The sequence below is a fragment of the Sorghum bicolor genome, chromosome 5, assembly GCF_000003195.3.
Source record: "Sorghum bicolor cultivar BTx623 chromosome 5, Sorghum_bicolor_NCBIv3, whole genome shotgun sequence".
Taxonomy (NCBI): Eukaryota; Viridiplantae; Streptophyta; class Magnoliopsida; order Poales; family Poaceae; genus Sorghum; species Sorghum bicolor.
This window is the reverse complement of record NC_012874.2, coordinates 10,606,135-10,626,437: the sequence shown is the minus strand read 5'-3', so window position 1 is coordinate 10,626,437 and position 20,303 is coordinate 10,606,135. Positions and strand designations below refer to the sequence as shown.

General features: G+C 42.2%; 2 protein-coding genes and 1 long non-coding RNA gene across 4 annotated transcripts; 1 reads left to right on the top strand and 2 right to left on the bottom strand.

Annotated features, from left to right (window-relative positions):
* Positions 6,989 to 8,853, top strand: LOC8076790. The gene is made up of 2 exons (XM_021461172.1): positions 6,989 to 7,395; positions 7,829 to 8,853. The coding sequence occupies exons 1-2, from the start codon at positions 7,089 to 7,091 to the stop codon at positions 8,581 to 8,583; spliced, it is 1,062 nt and encodes a 353-aa protein (XP_021316847.1). The 5' UTR covers positions 6,989 to 7,088; the 3' UTR covers positions 8,584 to 8,853.
* On the bottom strand, positions 11,623 to 13,076 carry LOC110435843. 2 transcript variants are annotated; one of them, XR_002453703.1, is made up of 3 exons: positions 12,633 to 13,076; positions 12,425 to 12,491; positions 11,623 to 11,879 (listed from the first exon to the last, which is right to left on the bottom strand). It is a non-coding gene; the product is annotated as an uncharacterized LOC110435843 (long non-coding RNA). The 2 variants fall into 2 exon arrangements; XR_002453702.1 differs by having other exon boundaries at positions 12,425 to 12,488; positions 12,633 to 13,075.
* LOC8057114 (S-norcoclaurine synthase 1) lies at positions 17,802 to 19,395 on the bottom strand. The gene has a single exon (XM_002449176.2). It carries the CDS (start codon positions 19,080 to 19,082, stop codon positions 17,982 to 17,984), a length of 1,101 nt encoding a protein of 366 aa, XP_002449221.1. The 5' UTR covers positions 19,083 to 19,395; the 3' UTR covers positions 17,802 to 17,981.

The window sequence follows — 20,303 nt, the reverse complement described above, 5'->3', positions numbered from 1 at the left end:
TTTGGAGATCAAGGCAAAGGTATTGCTTAGGGTTTTGGTTTTGGTGATCAAGACACCATAGAGGGTGTGATCACATTTAGGATAGATAGCCGTACTATAAAGAGGGGAATTCTTTGGCTAAGCGGTTATCAATTGCCACTAGGTGTCTTTGTTCATGTGCATGCATTTAGAACCTAGTGAGCTAACTTAACTCCTTCAAAGAAAATGATTGTGAAAATGCTAACACACGTGCACGCTCGTTTGGTACACACGTTGTGGTGTTGGCACACTTTGATAAGGAGGTGGAGTTTCAAGAGTAGAGAGGGGATGGGTTCCTCTCTCCCTCCCGCCGAGCTTGCGAGGCGGGATTCGGCGCTTTTCGAGAAAATGAAGTGCATATTTTCTATTGCGCCGGTGGGAAATTTGGAGAAGTCGCGGGAGTGTTTCTCGCTGAGAAAACACTCACCGGACGCTGGCTCAGAGGCACCGGACGCTGTGTCTGAGCGTCCGGTGTGCAGGCTGCCTGACTCGGTTAGGGTTAGGCACCGGACGACAGGCACCGGACGCTGGCTTGAGCGTCCGGTGGTTAGCGTCCGGTGTGCGGGCGTTTTGCGACCCTCTCTGCGCATGGGTCCGGTGAGCACCGGACGCTGAGGGTGCGTCCGGTGGCTCGCGTCCGGTGAACATGCAAGTTTGCAGAGCTCTCTGCGCATGAGTCCGGTGTGCACCGGACCGTCCGGTGCTCACTTGCTCAGCGTCCGGTGCACTGCAGGTGACCGTTAGATTCTGACACGAGCATGACACGTGGCTGACGTTGGAGCACCGGACGCTGGTGTTGAGCGTCCGGTGCCCCTTTAAGAGCGTCCGGTGACCCCGTATTTCGCCCAGTGAAAGAGCCAACGGCTCTATTTGTTTGAGGGGCTATAAATACGTGTTTGGCTGGCTTGGGGCTCACACTCTTGGCATTCTAGCATACTTGACATCCTTGTGAGCCTAAGCAAACACCTCCCACTCATCTCCTTCATAGATTAAACATCTTTGTGAGATTGGGAGTGATTCCAAGTGCATTTGCTTGAGTGATTGCATCTAGTGGCACTTGGGGATCGTTCTAGCTGCGGTTTTCTTGTTACTCTTGGTGGTTGCCGCCACCTAGACGGCTTGGAGCAGCGGAGGAGCATTGGCACGAGTTGGTGATTGTTCGTGGCCATCTCCCGGTGATTGTGAGGGGTCTTGTACCTTCCCCGGCGGAGAGCCGAAAGGTAACTCTAGTGGATTGCTCGTGTCATTGAGTTACCTCACTTGTGGGTAGGTTCTTGTGGTGTCCTAGTGAGGACGAGGTTCGTGCTACACCTCTTAGCCACCGAACCACCAAGTGTTGGTCGACACAACGGGGACGTAGCGTGCCGGCAAGCACGTGAACCTCGGGAGAAAAATCGGTGTCTCAATTATGTTTGATTGGCATTCTCCCGGTGCTTGATTGTTTATATTGGTGATTGGTTCATCCCCTACACGGTGGTATAAATATCTCATCCTATCCTTTACTTACCGCAAACTAGTGTAATTAGTTTAGTTGCTTACTTTGCCTTGTGTAGCTTAGTTCTTGTGTGCATAGTGATCATAGCAACTAGAATTGTTGGGTAGGTGGCTTGCAAACACCCTTTTAGAGCTAGAGCAAAAAGCTTTGCTTTGTTATTTACTAACTCCTTGCTCTAGTGAGTTTGTAGATTTTTTAAATAGGCTATTCAACCCCCCCTCTAGCCATATTAGGACCTTTCACCCCTGAACTTGTCGGCCTGTGCCACTTTGGTCCATGCGTGTAAAGGCTCTTTCAACGCGTCAACAAATATTTGTTTATTTCATAACTAATTATTAGTGAAATGCTAAATTCATGAAATGTTTTGTGAAGCCTCTTCATGATGTACTATGCCTAGGAAAAATATGAAACATAGAAAACGAATAATTTTTGCTTGTTTTAAAATTATCTCTTTTAATTAATAAATGCAACGAATTGATATATTATTTGATATATTTGAGGCTACGAATAAAAATATATCAATTTCGTAAATTAAAAAAGAAGTGCTGACATCATCGCTGATGTCAACACCATAAACGGTGCCATGCATGGCCTACCAGAGGCGGCCACGTGGCAGAACAATACCATGCAACTGGTGTTATTTTCGTTTTTGCATGTTCATGGACCAAGGTGGCACAGGTCGATAAGTTCAGGGGGCACTTTTTCGCGTTTGCATGTTCATGGATCAAAGTGGCACAGGCGGACAAGTTCAGAGGTCACTTTTTCGAGTTTGCAAGTTCATGGACCAAAGTGGCACAGGCTGACAAGTTAAAGGGCCACTCTTATTATTATTAGCAGATCCTCTATCATGCGTTTGAAATTCACGTTTATGTGTTGGGCCGAATCATTTGCATCACCAATACAATCAACTCGTTCGGTTGTCCCCACCCACACGCGGAGGGCCCAATAAGGAGCGGATCGGTCCATGTTTACTACCGGCCCTTCTTCTATTTTCTCTTTCCTTTTTTTAAAAAAGTTGTTCTTGGCCCTAAACAAAGTAGTGTTGCTTACTTTATGTTCGTTTGAACTTATCGGTATTACTTTTTAACTATAGAACAATATCTTTCTCTCATAATAAATCAGCATCAACAACAACTTTTTTCTAGCCAGCAAAACAGGGCCCGCCCTTTTTCTCTCGAACTTGTTTATTCGGCCCTAAAATGGATTTCCTTTGGTTTCTTGGCCCTTTTTACCCTTGTGCCCGAATGAAACCAATAGTTCAACGACCTATGGTTGTTCTATTGAGGTCTTTCAGGCTACCTACTATCAATAATTTTACCAAAATAAGGTACAATATTTTTCATGCATGGAATCATTATTGTTCTTTATATATTTTCATACGACAATATTATTTTGGGAAATGCAAATGTAACGGAAGGGCATATGAAAACATTATTTTTGCATATGACATCATTATTTTTTATATATATTTGCATATGACAACATTATTTTGGGAAAATGCAAATACATATAAAAGTTGCAAGGTTTGTCCAAGTGTGATGTTGTCATATACAAATATATATAAAAACAATGATTCCATGTTTGAAAAAATATTATAATTTATTTTAGGAAAAATTATTGATAGTAGATACCATGAAAGACCTGACTGTAGGTTGCTGAACTGTTGCTTTCGGCACTGTTAGCCCAACGCAAGGGCCAAGAAACCAAAGAAAATTCGTTTTAGGGTGAAATAAGCAAATTCGGGGGAAAAAAAGAGGCTACAAAACTAAGGCCTTGTTTAGTTCTCAAAAATTTTCAAGATTCCCCATCACATCGAATTTTACAGCACATGCATGAAGCATTAAATATAGATAAAAAAGATAATTAATTGCACAGTTTATTTGTAATTTGCGAGACGAACCTTTTGAGCCTAGTTAGTCTATAATTGAATAATAATTACCAAATAAAGCCGAAAATGCTACAGTAGCGAAACACAAAATTTATCGCGAACTAAACAAAGCCTAAGCAGCATTTTTTAGGGCCAAGGAAATAATTTCTTTTCTTTGTGTGTACATGCATATATACAATATAGGCAGTTAGTACGAGTCTCAGAAAGGAAAAAGTTAGTGCGCGTAACATAACGTGCTACTCCCGGCTGTGCCGACGCCCAGCCGGCTTCAGCTGGTGGTGTGGTGCATGGCGCTGATCTATAGCCGGCCGGCGCATGCATGTACGCGAGCGCCACCAATTTGGGTTAGTTTGACTAGCAAACGCGCACGACTCCAGACGGCTCAACATGTTCTTTACTTGCATTTTGAGTGCATGTCACTCAAATGAACACCAGCGCTACATCTGAAACAAGAAAGTGTTTAGTTGAAGGGTCACTCGATCGAACACGGATAGATACGCATACGCCCAACTTATAACCACACTCAATTGACTATGTTTTGTCCTATTTGATAGGTTGATGTGTGTGGTTGCATTGTGAACATACAGAGGATACAGCTCAGTTGCTTACACGTTCAAATCCTCGTCGACTCGGTGCATGCATGTGGTGTGTGGATTTTTTGCCCCCCTTCTACGAAGAAATGACGGTATTCTTCCAATGTTAAGTGACGATGTATTGCCGTCGGGTGTAACTTTGCTTGTGGTGTCTGCTAGTCAATCTTTTAGTTGCTTATAGGTAAGTAGTAATGGATGTAAATGGGCTATAAGAGCAAGGTCAATAATAGAGCCAAGTGCTTGGCTATAAGCCAAGTGATTAGAGCCAATAAGTTATACAATAAGTTGTCTCATACTTATCTGTAAAATATATTCTCTTTCCTATTCCTTGTCACAACACTTGCTATTTGGACCAATCATTACCTATGCATCCGTGCCCAGCTTGGTGCTTACATGAGGCCAGTCTCACAATGCATAGTTTTATGACATTCTCATGAAACATGTATTGAGCTTAGCCTGAGAGCCAAACTATCATCTTTCTCCTCTCTTCTCTCCTCCACATCAGCATTAGCTTGGCTATAAAAGCCCATTGTTATACCTGCTCTAACCTACAAACTCATATATAGGATTTTGCGCCCCACAAAATTAAATATATATGGTTTCGCGGGCTAACCCAATTATAAGAAGTTTCAAAATTAAAAAGTGCACAGCCAATTTATTATTTTTATATGTACCCCGTTCTTGGTTTGTGTGTGTGTGCGCTAGTACGAGACAAATACGCATGACTTCGGACAGAGAGGAAATTAGTTCACTAGGACATGCTAGGTAACAAAGATTTGCGGTAGATTAGTCGAATCCCATAGTAGTATATACATGAAGGTCAACTCCTCCTCCCTAGCTCATTCTAGTCAAGAATGAAAGTAAAACCTAGCATAATCAATTTTCTAACATTAGTTTGGTCAACACTCTACATCGTTTTTCCTTCAAATGCAAAGGACTTCTATTGACTAGGAATTTGGCGGAATCACAAATTTCTCATTTCAGATGGCTGGACTTTCAACAAAAAAACACAAGCTTGATATGTACTACCTCTCGGTCAAAGAATGTGATTCTAGAAATATTATTAGTTAAAATTTCTAAAGTTTAACCAAATATGTGGATAAAAATATTAATATTTATGGTGATAAATAAGTATACTATAATAATATATATCTCATGATAATCTACCAATACTTATTTGATATTATAAATATTGACGTGGTTTTTACGTAGAGTTAGTCAAACTTATTAAGATACTTTAACTTGGTACAATGCTAGAAATTGACCTTTCCTGGACTTACCAAGTATGTAGAAAAATAGAATCCTCAATTCTTTCTTTGACTTGTTTTTTTTATATACACTTCAACACAAAAACCAGCACAAGCTCACACTTATATACACTACTACAAAAACCATTTTTAGAGGCATCTCTATTTTGTGGTAGAGGTAGCTTTATTAGAATCTACCTCTAAAAATAGTTTCTTACCTGACCTGTCTCTATAGATTGATTTTTGGAGATAGCTGGCAAGCTGAACTATCTTTAAAATAGCATTTTTAGAGGTGGTTCAGCCTTATTTTCATGCCATCTCAGAGAGATTTATAGAGGCGGTTAACAATTTAGCCAGTCTGTAAAAATAGGTGGAGCATAGTAAAGTTTTTAACTTTTATAAATAAAGTCATATGAAGACAAACTTTATATTAAAGTTATAGTACCAAAAAAATCTGCAAATTTGTTGTTATGACCTCTACATTTTGAAATCACACAAAAATGTTATTTAAAGTTTTCATAGTTTGAAATTCAATATTTTGAAGTTTCTAAAAAATGACATCGGATGGATCGAGAAAATGATAAATCAAAGTTACAGTACCTAACGAGATTTACATCTTTATAGTTTACTACTTTTCATATGAAATTTAGGACCTGGGAATTCTATTTTAAGTCCTCACAAGTTGAAATGGTTTATAAGATCAAATACTTAGTATAAGTTCACGGACCACATTTTCTTTTTATCACTTGTCACTCCCGGATTGATGCTGGGTTTAGACCCGGTAGTGATGTAGTAATATGTGGTAGTTAACTTTCGAAGTTCTAAATCAAATTATGTAAAATGATTACTAGAGATTGGTGCCTTTAGAAATTGTTGATTCCTAAAGACGGGCAGTTGGTTTCACATAGGCATTTTTTATGATATGACAACATTTTCAAGAAGGGAGTCAAGAACTAACTTAGATTGGCTCAGTTTTCTCAATCTACATTATTCCAAAGGGAGACTTTAGAGGGTTTAATTTATTGGGCTCAGTTAATCCAGATAAAATTTATAAAACCTTTAGCAAAACACTACGACTAAAGTTCAAAAAAAAAAAATATATCATGTAGTGAACTGACCCTGATAACCCTGCGGATGTTTTTAGCTAGAAATATGGCACTAATTACCCATGTGGCCATGTATGTAGTTAATGTTATATGGACAGTTTATATAAAACAACAAAATGAAACAATATATTAAGAATTGTTGTTTTATCTAGATTTTATTATAAGCTAGTTAATGTGATAGTCTCAGAAATAACGCTATGAAATATTAGAGTAAAAAAATTAAAATGCCCTTTATGACTTATGCAAGTCAACTCATCCCATCCTCGTCATCTCAGAGAAAGAAAAAGCTGGACTAGCCGAGACTGCATATACTACACGTACGTTGCGTAGCGCACGGTATATATCATACCAGTAACATGCACAGTAGCTTTGCCGGCTGCCGCGTACAGCTAGTCGGCTACGACGACGACGACATACGTGCCATCATTTCCACCTTGAGCTCGATCGCCGTGAGACGACGACCCCTTAATTCCGGCCGCTGGGCGAACGACGACGAATATGCACGCCTGCACTCTCACTTTGCCGCCTACTACGCCACTTGCCTCTCAAGCCACTTCACCTCCAATCCAATCCATCCAGCCCCTCGAAAAGCCACGCCTCGATCATATATAAGACTCCATGGTCGTCAGAGAGCACACAACACAAATTCATCCCCATCTCCAGCCAGCCATCATCTCTGTCGTCTACAGCTTGGCTACACTCACTCACCTCTACCGGTCCTAGTAGGTCCAGCTAGCAGCAATGGCCATCCGTGGAGGAGCCATTGCCGCTCTGCTGCTGGTGGCGTTGCTGGCGCTGTCGTCGTCGGCGTCGGCGCAGTTTGTCTCCCGGAAGCCCAGCAAGCAGCCCCAGAGGACGTCGACGCCGGGGGACCCCAAGAAGCCCCCTCGCAATGGCAAGTTCACCACCGTCGTCGCCAACAGGCACCACAAGCGCAACTACGAGATCACCTGCACCACCGACTGGGGCGCCTCCTGCTACGTCAAGTGCCCTGCTCGCTGCCCCAACAAGTGCCTCGCCTACTGCGCCTACTGCCTCACCTTCTGCAGTAAGTGTTTTATATTATATTATATATATATATATATATATATATATATATATATATATATATATATATATATATATATATATATATATATATATATATATATAAGTGCTATTCTACACCCTAGGTGTAGAATACTATTCTACACCAAAGTGTTATACATAATAAATTTCAGTATTGTTCAGTACCCGTGTTTCAGTATTTTTCAGTATTTTGTGGTCCTGAGTGTAGTGTTGGATGATACTGAACGATGTTCAGTACTGCTCAGTATTTTTTCTGCTTAAATTTGGCTTGCTAGGGTGTAGAATAGCGCTACCGTGTGTATATATATATATATATATATATATATATATATATATATATATTCCACTATTTTCTGGCGTCGTCGCAGATTTCATGATGAACTAACTCTCATCTTGTCCGGTGATGTCGTCAGTGTGTGATCTGATGCCGGGCACCTCGTGCGGCGACCCGCGGTTCACGGGCGCCGACGGCAACACCTTCTACTTCCACGGCAAGAAGGACGAGAGCTTCTGCCTCGTCTCCGACGACCGCCTCCACATCAACGCGCGGTTCATGGGCAACCACAACGCCGACTCCGGCCGCGACTTCACCTGGGTGCAGGCGCTCGGCGTCACCTTCGGCGCCGGCGACGGCACCCACAGCCACAGGCTCTACGTGGGCGCGCGCAGGGCCGCGGAGTGGGACGAGGACGAGGACCACGTGGTGGTGGCGCTGGACGGCGAGCCCGTCGACGTCGAGCCGTCCAAGGGCGCGCGGTGGGCGTCGAGCGCCGTGCCGGGGCTGACCGTCACGCGCACCGACGCCGCCGCCAACGCCGTCGTCGTCGAGCTCGACGGCGCGTTCGCCATCTCCGCCAACGCCGTGCCCATCACCGACGAGGACTCACGCGTCCACGCCTACGGCAAGACGGGGAAGGACTCGCTCGTGCACCTCGACGTCTCCTACCAGTTCCACGGCGGCCTGACCAAGGACGTCGACGGCGTGCTCGGACAGACCTACCGCCCGGACTACGTCAACAAGCTCGACATCAGCGCCAAGATGCCCGTCATGGGCGGCGCCGACAAGTACCGCTCATCGGGGCTCTTCGCCACGGACTGCGCCGTCTCACGGTTCCGCCGTGCCGGCGGTGGCGCTGACGCCGGCGGCTTCACCTCCTTCGCCTCGTAAATGGCACCACACGCGCGCGCTCTGATCCGGAATTCCGGTCGTCCATGAAATAAGCCAGCATCTGATCTTTGCCAACGTATATGTAATACATTCCTGTAGGGGCCAAGGCCCCTCCAGTTCCTTAAAAAAAAACGTATATGTAATACGTCTTGCGTACGTATATAGCGTGTACGCTGGGCCATATAAACGTAACAGAAGTCTTGTGTATTGTTTTGTATTTGTGACGGAAATTTATAATATACTAATGCATTCGGATTGTAATCTTGTTGACGAATAAATTGGGTATGTATAAATTGTTCTTGAGACATCCCATCATGTACTACTCTCTCATTCCTTAAAAAAATGTACTACTCTCTCAGTCTTGAAATATAGGGTGAATGAAAAGGTTTTATAAATATTTTACACATTGTTACGAACACATTGATGCAAAAAACATGGAGTCAAGAAACTATAGCGGAGAAGTTATTATAGCCTAAAGCCCTAAATAGGGCCCGGTGGTATTCTTGTGAATAATTGGTACTTGTTTTCAAAATAAAAGACATCAAAATTGATTTTACACCGAGGTATGGACGGCTTCAAAGTCAAAAAAGGGAAGGGACCTAAACAAGAATAGAAATACTTTCCACTACTACACAATTCTTAATAAGTGATTAACCGCATCGGTTAATGGGTGATTAACCGAGGCGGTCACAATAAGGCGACCGGCGACCGCCTCCGTTAAATTAACCAAGGCGACCGCTCAGTGGTCGGCCGGCCTTGGAATAACCGAGGAAGCCATCCTGAATGCCCGCCTCTGCAAAAAAAAAAGTGACACCACCCAAAATCAATCATGTAGCAGTGTTCTAAAGAGAACGAATGACAGGTTAATAAAGGGGAAAAAGAGGGGATTTTCACAAATATGATAGCGGCTATCGGTGGTGATTGGGTCATTGGTGAGGTGGCGCTTGCAGAGATTGGGTGGAGGCGGCAACCCAATGGTGGACCGGAGCGGTGGACCTTATCCACAGATCCGCGGTGGACCGATTAATGAGATTAAATGGATATGTAATTGTAATGGCTGGGTAGGGATCGGATGACTGTTGACACCAAAAGTGGCAAACGGTTATATCGCAAGTGTACGGTAGTCAATGTAGCCTTCGTTCACCCGGAGTATTCCAAGTATCGTGATTTCCACAGGGAACGTGAAGTGAACTAACTAGGTTCAAGATCGCTAGGATGTGAACAAAGGGTAAATGTTGGGTATAGAGAGGTCTAACTAGCACTAATATTTGGTGATGATACTCTACCTAAAGTGAGGTTTACCACCTCCTCCCTTACTAGGGGCAGTGTCCAAAATGGTAGATCGAGTTAAAGAGGTTTTCCACCTCCCCTACCGAGGCGGCACCCTACTCATCCCGACTTTCACCATAGTTAACTTGCCTAACACACGAACAAGGAACTTTCCACCTAGAGAGGTCAATCACTCTCGCTGTAGGTGTCTTGTAGTGTGACAAGCAGCCCACACTGATAATATGTAGTCTAGACACCACGTCTACACTAATCTTATTACTCTAAGTGTAGCTAATGCTTCGAGTAATTTACCAGAGTAAAACAGTGCACACAGTAAGATGATTTATACGCAAAGAACTAGATTAAAATATTAAATGCTATAAAAGACTCAAATGTAAGACTTATAGGAAGACTCGCATCTGCTGAGGCGCACCTTGGAGAAGCTCCTAATAGGCCAGGACTCCTCCTTGGAACTCCTCACTCTCTTCTCTCTATTCTCACACTAAAGCTACAAGTGTAGTCTTTCTTCCTAAGATACATGCTCTAATCGGCTGATCCCCTTATGTTAGGGTGGTCCCACCAGCTTCCTTCTCCTGCTGTCTCCGCTTGTCATCGAGAGTGCCATCTGTTGATTTGCTTTGGTTACTGTGTTAAGGGCCCATTGATCCTTGTACTTTGCTCCTTGATTATTGTTTGAGTTGTACTTGTGATCCAAGGGTTGGGACTTAGCTTAGGGAGGTTAGCATCGATTGTGCCAGCTTGACACTGACTGGGCCCATAGGGTGGGGGTCAGGCGACCCCCTCATTGTGGGGCCAGGGTGTCAGCCTTGCTCCATTTCTCTTGCTCTATGCTTATGTGATGTTGAAATTTATGTAGCAAACTTGTAGTCTTGCTACTTCTTTCATTTTGAGCTCTAAGACCCTAAAAAGTACCTAATCGACCACCTTCATCCAAATAATGACATGTGGAACCATGTTATTTGTATCTATGTCACTACTTGTCTAGTGGATTCTTCCCAATATGAGTGAAATGTTGACGGTTATGATAGTGAAAAACAAGGCATAAATACCGTCTACAATGACTATAGGGAGTTGGGGGCATATGCTGGCCCAAACAGTTACTCCAGTGAGGAGCGACGCGAAGGGTAGTGGGGAGCTCTCCAGAGATTAAAATGGCATAAAAGCCTCGGTTGGCTTTGGAAAAACCACGGGAAGACAGGAGGCAATAGAGAACTCATCTCTAGGGGTTCTTGAAGGTAGGGAAGACTCCGTGAAAGGGTGGGGCTCAATGCAGTGGACGACAATTGCGTGGTTAGTGGTGGTGAGAGAGCAGTAGAGAATGAGATAAAGAGCAATAGTGATGCTTATGGCTCCATTACTCTCACGCATAGCCAGATGTAAGGGGTACAAGGAATATGTTAATCCATGATGAAAAATTTCCGTCACAGATCACAAAAAATTCGTCACTATGTAGCGTTTGTGACGGTTTCAAAGAACGTCACCTATTGAGCGTCATGGATTAACCTCCGTGACGATTTTCACAAAAATGTCATAGATTAACAAAATCTGTGACGATCTCAAACCGTCACAGTTGAGCCCAAGACCTAGTTAGCCCAACCCAAACCCATTACCTTTGACAGTTCTAAATCGTCACAAATGAATTGCCACATCATCTAGACTGTTTACGTGGATGATGACATGGATACTTATATCACTAGATAGCCCATCTATATTTGTTGTAGGAAATCCCAAACTTTTATGAATGACAAATATGAAATATTTGACAATTCTTTATTGCATTTCAAATTATAGATTTACAACTATTTTGGTAAATATGTTTATATACACAAGGTTTACACATTGATGATGAGGCAATTTAAAAAAACACTAATTCAAATAGCCAATATTGTCTCTCCACCATGCCGCAAATAAGCAAATAATCAATGCAGCCGCCTCGGTAGAATGATGCTCGAATAATGCTCTTTCATCAAGCACTTCTTCATATTGTTTATCCACCAATTCCTTTCCTGAAAACCATGAAAAAGAAATGTTCAATCAAATGGTGATTCCAAGAACAAATATCACTGCAATGACAAGATAATATAACACTACTGCTTGGTGATTTAGAAGACAGTAACAGCAGCAGCAAACTAGCATGTATCAAACCAATCTGACAGAAAAATCATTTCATATTTGTCACCCTCACAAAGCAAATGACTTTTCAATCTTAACTACTACTAGCAAAGTAGTAGATGGGCTGTCAGTTTCAGTTCAAGAAATTTCTGCTGTAGTTTACAGCAAAGAAATACATGTCCTTTCTTCTAACAGGAACCATCAAGATACATACACATGGAGCAGTCATTCATCTGTAGCTCTAAAATTTCAACTTTTAAGCTAACACTTGATAGATTTTACTAGTAGACAAACAAAGAGAATGGAATTTTATCCTGCCATCGATGCCACTATTGCTACTGAAATTAACAAAACAAAAGAGCAAGGCAATATCACCTTAATCCCAATCAGACTTATCATAAATCAAGACATACTAGTTGAAGTAGAAACCAAGACATACCAGTTGAAGTAGAAACCAGCAAACTTTTCTGAAATCCCGATTTCCAGGCTTGCCTTTTGTGTGCCTGCTGAAAAACAAATGCTACTGTTACTACCTACATACCATCAAAAATGTCCAATATGCTTTAAAATTATTAAACTTCTAGCAAAGTAATAGATGACCTACAAGATCAGAAAAAAGTGGAGGAGCTAATTGGGAAATCCCTCACCTTCGAGCTCTTGGTCGTCCAAGTGGCCTGGTGCTGCGCTGCTGCTCAGCTCAGCTACAGAGCTGCTGCTTGCTTGCACGCAGGCCGCTGCTTACTTGCGGTGGTCGTCCCTCACCTCCACTGCTTGCTTGCACGGCGGGTCGGCGGCATTGTCCTGGCGTCCCTCGGCAGGCCTAGCAGGTTGCAGTCCCCGCTGCCCGGCCGCGGTAGCGCTGCTCTGCAGATCTGCCATGCCGCCGCTCCTGTGACCGCCCAGCAGGAGGCCCCGCCCCGGTTGCCGTCCGCCCGCCCTGGCGGCTGCTGCCGCTCGTCGATGTCGAGCACCACCGCTCGCTAGAGCCGAGCAAGAACGGAGAGGCGAGTTTAGGGTTTGCTGGATTGGGGAATAGTGAGGGGAAGCACGAGCTGACTTGACACAGTCGCCGTCCACATCGTGAGGAACTGGGAACAGAACAAAAGCCATCACGGTATCTTACTGGGCCACTGGGCCCTGTGCCCTTGCCCCTTGCCGTAATGGACAAAAGTAAAATAGAATACTACTCAACCATGAGTGAACAGGTGGTGCGGTGGTATATATGTTTGTTTTTTTTGTGTTTGTGCTGGGTTCGACTCCCATTTGGCCTTGCTGAGCACGATTGAATGGGCCACGCCGCTGTGGTCACAAAACATCAGCAAACAAATAAAATAGAGTTAGAATCACATCATACGCACATCCTATATATGCATCATATTTTTAGGTTTACCATATGCACCAAATACATGCAACAAAGTAACAAAATTACCTAGTTCAAAAAATTTAACAAATCATCATTTGGGTTTGAATGTTTTTGCAAACACATTTTTATTTTTTTCTTTGCCACAAACATATGATAGCAGTCCGATTGTTTTAGGCTAACTACAGTATGACGAATTTAAAATCATACACTATGACGATTCTAATAAAATCGTCCTGAGATAGCGGGCTAAAAATATCCATTGGGCAATATCCATGACGAAATAAAAATTATCGTCACAGATTGCATCTATCAATGACGAAATGTGAATTTGTTATAAAAAAATCGCACGGATTAACAAGTTTCTTGTAGTATATAGGGGAAAGAGGAGGACCAATGGAGAGATAGGGGAAAGAGGATAGACTTGCCATGGAGTAGAGTGTCAGCGAGTGCGAGGGGGTAGGGCTGAGAGGAGGGGCCCCAAACATTAATCAGCATGTGTGCGCCAGTCACATGCACGCTTTCTATTTTAGCTCTGTTTTCTTTTACATCTATAAGTAGTACATATCCACTTTCTATTTTGGGTATCCACTTTCCGTTCTAGGTTTGTTTTCTTTCTTTCCCTGTCACTGATCATGGAGGGTGGACGCATGGGAGGGGCGGGAGGCGCATGCACATTTCTGATCTATGTCTGATCCCGTTTATACGAAATATGCATATGGTACACAAAACTTTAAAATATGATAATTTTTTTGTCAAGTATCTAATTTTTGCACCATTACATTTGTTATGATGAGATCTATAAAAGTATATCAATGTTGGATATGTTTCAAAACAATTTTCGTTATGATAAAGTTTTAAACTTAGGAGTATAAAGTTTTAATATTATAGTACAAAGTTTCAAAACTTGGAGTGTTACAAAATTTTTAAAGCTTGAAATATAAAATTTTAAATACGCTAGTATAAATTTTGTGAATTTTAAAAATAAAATATAAAACTACAAATTTTTAAATCGTAAAGTAAAAAGTTTAAAATGTTCTAGTATATAGTTTCTAAATTTACAAAGTTTGAAATTTGAAATTACAATTTTCAAAGTTTTAAATACAAAATTTTAAATGTGCTAGTATAAATTTTTAAATTTTAAAGTAGAAAGTTTTAAATATCTAGTATAAAGTTCCTGAATTTTAAAAATAAAGTTTGAAACTATAAGATTTCAAAACTTGAAATACAAAGTTTTAAATGTGCTAGTATAAAGTTCCTAAATTTTAAAATAAAATGTTAAATTACAAAGTTTTGAATCTTAAAGTAAAAGATAAAAACGTGGTAGTATGAAGTTTCTAAATTTAAAGTGTAAGGTTTTAAATTTACAAGTTTCAAAGTTTGAAATACAAGGTTTTAAATGTGCTAGTATAAAGTTTTAAATGTACTAGTATAAATTTTTAAATATGCTAGTATAAAGTTCCTGATTTTTTTTAAAAAAAAAACTAAAAGTATAAAATTTCAAATCTTAAAGTGGAAAGTTTTAAATATGCTAGTATAAGTTCTTCAATTTAAAATTAAATCTTAAAATTGTAAGGTTTCAAAGCTTGAAGTACACAGTTTTAAATGTGCTAGTATAAAGTTCGTAAATTTTAAAATAAAATTTTAAATTAGAAAGTTTTGAATCTTAAAACATGCCAATACAAAATTCCTAAATTTAAAGTGTAAAGTTCGAAATTACAAGTTTTTAAGTTAGAAATACAATGTTTTAAATATGCTAGTATAAAGTTCCTAAATCTTAAAATAAAATTTAAAATTACAAAGTTTTAAATATGCTAGTATAAAATTCCTGAATTTAAAATTTAAGTTTAAAATTATAAATTTTGAAGCTTGAATACAAAGTTTTAAATATGCTAGTATAAAGTTCCTAAACCTTAAAAATAAAATTTAAAATTGCGATGTTTTAAATTTTAAAGTAGAAAGTTTTAAATGTGCTAGTATAAAATTCCTGAATTTAAAATTTAAGTTTGAAATTACAAAATTTTAAATCTTAAAAATACAAAGTTTTTAAATATGGTAGTATAAAGTTCCTGAATTTGAACTCGAATAAGCTCGCAAAAATTTTTATGGAGCATAAAATGAGATAATATTAACTTTGTATATACTTGTTTTGCATCCATAGAGATGTGAAACCATTCTCCCGTCCGTTTCATCTCCCACGTTTCCGCTATCTCGAAAGAGAAATAAAAAGCTTATAAAATTCAAATGTTGGGCCGTGAATCTAGGTACGTAGGAGAAATATAAAATGGCAATTGGGCCAATTCAGCACGTATTATCCGTATAGTTTTGTAATTCAACTCGTATAAAGTAGAGACTAGATACGAGAAGGAAGAAACAAAACTAGGCTAAAATCAGACATGAGAAGGAAGGAAGGAAGTAGAGCTACAACTAGACACGAGAAGAAAGAACGAAAACTGCTTCAGGATCCACAGATGACAACATGCGCGCGTTGCTGTTGGCTCCCAGCGCGTGTGTGTCAACATCATTCTGAGCGTGCGCCCGCCGGGCAAGAGTCCCTAGGAGGAATGGGCTATTTAGTTCTTTTTTTTTGTTTTGGTTGTAGCACTTTTGTTTGCATGTGTATATCTATATCTATACCTAGTACTAAATTGTGAAAAATTTTGTCTACCAAAATATTCTTCTGCCTTCGGAGTCCTAGCCTCTTCTCTGCTCCCACAAGCGCCGCGACCGAGCAGAGCTGCCGCCGACGCCTTCCCGACTCCGACCACCCTTCGCCTCCGTGTCTCGTATTGGTCCGCAAGAAAGAAAAGGCAGAGCCGATGCAGATGGGCTGGCGCGTGTGAATGTATTGCATGGGCCTGTATTTGGGCCAACATTTGAGTGCCCAGATGAGCTGAGTGCTAGAGGCCCATTATTAGTCCACATTTGGAGCATGTCATTGCAAAAGAAAAAAAAATTATCTATATCTATACATCTATATTTATACCTATATATATCTACTAATAAATTATGAAAAATTCAGTCCCTCAAAAATTTCTTCTGCCCCGTCTCGTCCGGAATCGGTCTCTCCGTTCCTTTAACACTTGTAAGAGAGAAAAAGAAAATAGAATATTTTCTAGGGTTCCCAATGCAAAATCTCCTTTTACATTTTCTATCGCTCTTAGAGTTGCTAGCTAGAAGAGCGAAAAGAAAATAAATTTTTTTCAGGGTTCCCAATGCAAAATCTCCTATATCCTATTAATTTTATTTTCTTTTATTCTTTAGTTTAGCTAAAAATTAATAAATGCGTAGTAATTCATAGAAAATCTAAAAATTACAAAACAAATTTTGTTCAGCTCCACATATGTAGATCCATACAGTAAATAAAAAATAGGTGCAAAGTGTTTGTCCTATTAATTTACTTTTCTTTTATTCTTTATATCGGCTGAAAATTAATAAATGCGTAGAAATTTATAGAAAAATCTAAAAATTACAAAACAAAATGTGTTCAGCTCCACATATGTAGATCCATGTAGTAAACAAAAAATATCATAAATTTTAGTATATTTTTTTGCTGGAGATGCTTGCCTATGCTTTTTAGGGTAAAATTGAAATTATAGTTATTTTGCTCTAATTATTATAAAAATTTTATGGAAGCCTATTTAATGTGATGCTTGATTTGTGGTAAAAGTTTTAGCACTATTCCTGCATATCTTACTGATTTACTAATTTACCCAAATTTATGCTAGCTAAATAGTTTAGCATCAATTTAAGTGTGTAAAAAATATAAAAAAGATGCTTCCACTACCTTTGCACGATGTGTTGTTATATCATATGAACACTTCATAAGCCTATATGTTTATAATCTACATATATTTAGCTGATATATCATATTTTATAGGAATCCTAATCTAAATAAAAAAATAAAGCTAGCAACAAACTTCTCATGTTTTAATATAATCTATTTTTATTATTAAATAAATATGTCTCCAAGCTACATAATATTGTAAATATTAACTATCTCATACCATAGATGTCATGGTTATCAATAAAATAAATTATGGACTTTAAATTTTATAAAAATTATAAATATAAATAGATATGTCACTTTTTATGACCATTTGATGTTTTTCTCCCGTTGCAACGCACGGGCATATTTGCTAGTAATAATTTATAGACTAAATAGACTCCAAAGATTCGTCTCACAAATTAGAGCTAAAATATGCAATTAGTTATCTTTTTATCTATATTTAATTCTCCATGCATGTACTACAAGTTTTGATGTAATGAAAAGTTTTAAAAACTTTGTAAAATTTTTGGAACTATACAGGCCCGGAGGAGAACGGAACAGCACAAATAAAATATATCGGACACAAATATCTTGTAATAACTGCCTGATGGGCCTGCTATTCGGCCCATACTTGCTTCAGGCCCAAGGACTAGGATTTGCATATTATGAATAAACTGAAAGAACGAGTCCCTTCAAATCGGAACATGTACATTCATGGTTTACTTGACCAAGATGCTTAGAGCAATCCTGTCTTGCACAGATCTAGATGATACGAAACAACAAGCAGAGACGACGACAAGAACACAAATCTGCATGTATATATATTGCAGCAGGCTCCATTGTTTGAAATTTGAGAAATTCATGTTGTCACTGCAGTTCAGGGGGATTGATCTTCATGGCGTCCATGATGTTCTTTCCCTCAAGCTTACAAGACAGCAGCAGCCGGACGTAGTCCTCGACGCTTATGGTTTTGTACCTCGCCGGCTCGCCGTGTACCATCGTCGTCTCCTCCAGCGGCGCGTACGTGCCGCCGAACTTGGCGGAGTGGAAGGCGGCGATGGACACCCGGTGATGGGTGGCGCTGACCACCGCCCGGTGCTCGATGCTCTTGTACCTCCCGTTGGTGAGCACCTCGACGACGTCGCCGACGTTGGCCACCAGCGCCCCCGGGACGGGGTCCACGCTGACCCACGCGCCGCGCCGCCTGATCTGCAGCCCCGGGACGGCGGCGCTGACCTGGAGCAGGAGCGTGAGACCGACGGCGTCGGAGTGCGGCGACAGGCCGAGCACCCTGCCGTCCGGGCACGGCGGGTAGTAGTTGATCCGCACGGACTGTGCGCCGGCGAGCCTCGTCAGCTTCCGGGCGTCCGCCTCCGCCACGCCCAGGTTGGCGGCCATGGCCGCCAGCAGGCCGGCGGCGACGCGCTGCACCTCGACGGAGTAGCGGTCCAGCGAGTCCCCGAACGTGGCGGGGCGCGCCGGCCAGAAGCGCGAGGCCCGGTACTCGGGCGGCTGCGTGAAGAGGAAGAGCATGTCGGCCCAGTCCAGCTTCTGGTCGGCGGCGACGACGAAGGCCTGCCCGTACCCCTCGATCCCGCCGGGCTCCTGCGCCACCGCGTTCTTCTCGGGTAGCGGGAGGCCGAAGAAGCCCTGCAGGTCCGCCTTGACGTCGGCGATCACCGCGTCGGGGACCCCGTGGTTGACCACCTGGAAGAAGCCCCAGTCCTCGCAGGCGGCCTTCAGCTTGGCGGCCTCCTGCTCCCCGTGCGACGGGTCCAGGAGCCTCGCGAGGTCCACCACGGGCACCGAGGCGGCCGCGTCGCCGTTGGCGTCGGCGTCGACGTCGGCGTCGTCGCGGATGTAGCGGTGCAGCACGGGCGGCGTGAGCTCGTCGGCGGGGCGCGCGGCCAGGTCTTGCACGTTGGGCACCGGCAGCGAGCCGCCCAGGTTCTGCGGCTTGGCGTCCATGGTAGGTTGGTGGTGGATGCCTGGACTTGCACCGACGACCAGTCGAGTTGGTGGCTAACTGGCTAGTGACGGATATAGCAACGGCGGCGGCGTCGGCGGTTGCGAACGGCCGGCAGGCGGCAGGCGGTGGCCATTTTATTTTGTCCTGGCCAGTCTCCATCATCCACCGCGCGACATGGTTTGGTGGCCGGCGTCCCTGTTTTACTACTCTCGTATATGGCTGGTGCAAAGTCCATTGTCTATGGCCCCCATTATTTGTCTTAAAGTTATTTAACTGAGAGATGGACTAAGCATTAGGCAGGAGTGTTTTAAAAGTGTCTACCTAACAACCATGCGTTTTTTTAGCATTCCAATACACAAAATTTTGTTAGCCATAAGATGAAGATCCAACAGCCTCAAGCCTTCTTCTTCCTTCAGCCACGGATCACATATTACATATCACAAGAAACAATTTTTTCTATGGAAAAATATATCATAATTTTTTTGTGGAAGCACAACCACATATCACAAGAAATAATTTTGTCTATGAAAGGACAAATTACAAAAGTTTTCTATGCAAGCACAATCACATATCATAGATAAGAAGGAGGAGATTAGCGGCACAGCCGCCGTGGCCGGCGCCGGCGCAGGCACGAAGGCACTGTTGTTGGACGCCGTCAGGGACTGCGCTAAGGGAGGCGCAGGCACGCCGGCATGCAAGCGCGATGGCACTCAGGTGTGGCGGTGGTGGGCATTGAGAGAAAGGGAGGGGAGGAAGAGTAAGAGGGTGAGGGAGGAATTAGGTGTGGGCCCTAAAATCATAGACACGGAAAAATTCATGTGTTGGAATGTATAAAAAACACATGGGTGTTGTTTAGCATTTCTTGTTTTAAAAAGGAGAAAGGACAGAACCCTATTATTCAAGCACCTTTAGTGTGCGTCAAACCGTGCAATCGAGCAGAAGCAAAGTTCATAGCCTCCGTGGTGTGTGTTTTGCCTTCTGCACCGAAATATATTTAAAAAAGTCACCTTTATCTAAGTGGCGATGGCGAGAGCAAGAGAGTGGTGTTTTCGACGCATCTGCGCATGATTTTAGGAGGGCCTACATCATCGTCGGGAGGACGTCAGGCATCAGGGAGGGAGAGAGACAGAGGATGACGTCGGGCATCGGGGAGGGAGAGAGAGAGATAGAGAGGAAGCATCGCATGAACCAGTTCCCAATATCTCAAGAGGTGTGATAAA

Bases quoted from the DNA above. Each gene is read 5' to 3' on its own strand.
- LOC8076790 (XM_021461172.1), top strand. From the start codon at position 7,089: ATGGCCATCCGTGGAGGAGCCATTGCCGCTCTGCTGCTGGTGGCGTTG. The intron at 7,396-7,828 runs GTAAGTGTTTTA...TGATGTCGTCAG, and splicing joins CTACTGCCTCACCTTCTGCA to TGTGTGATCTGATGCCGGGC.
- LOC8057114 (XM_002449176.2), bottom strand. From the start codon at position 19,082: ATGGACGCCAAGCCGCAGAACCTGGGCGGCTCGCTGCCGGTGCCCAAC.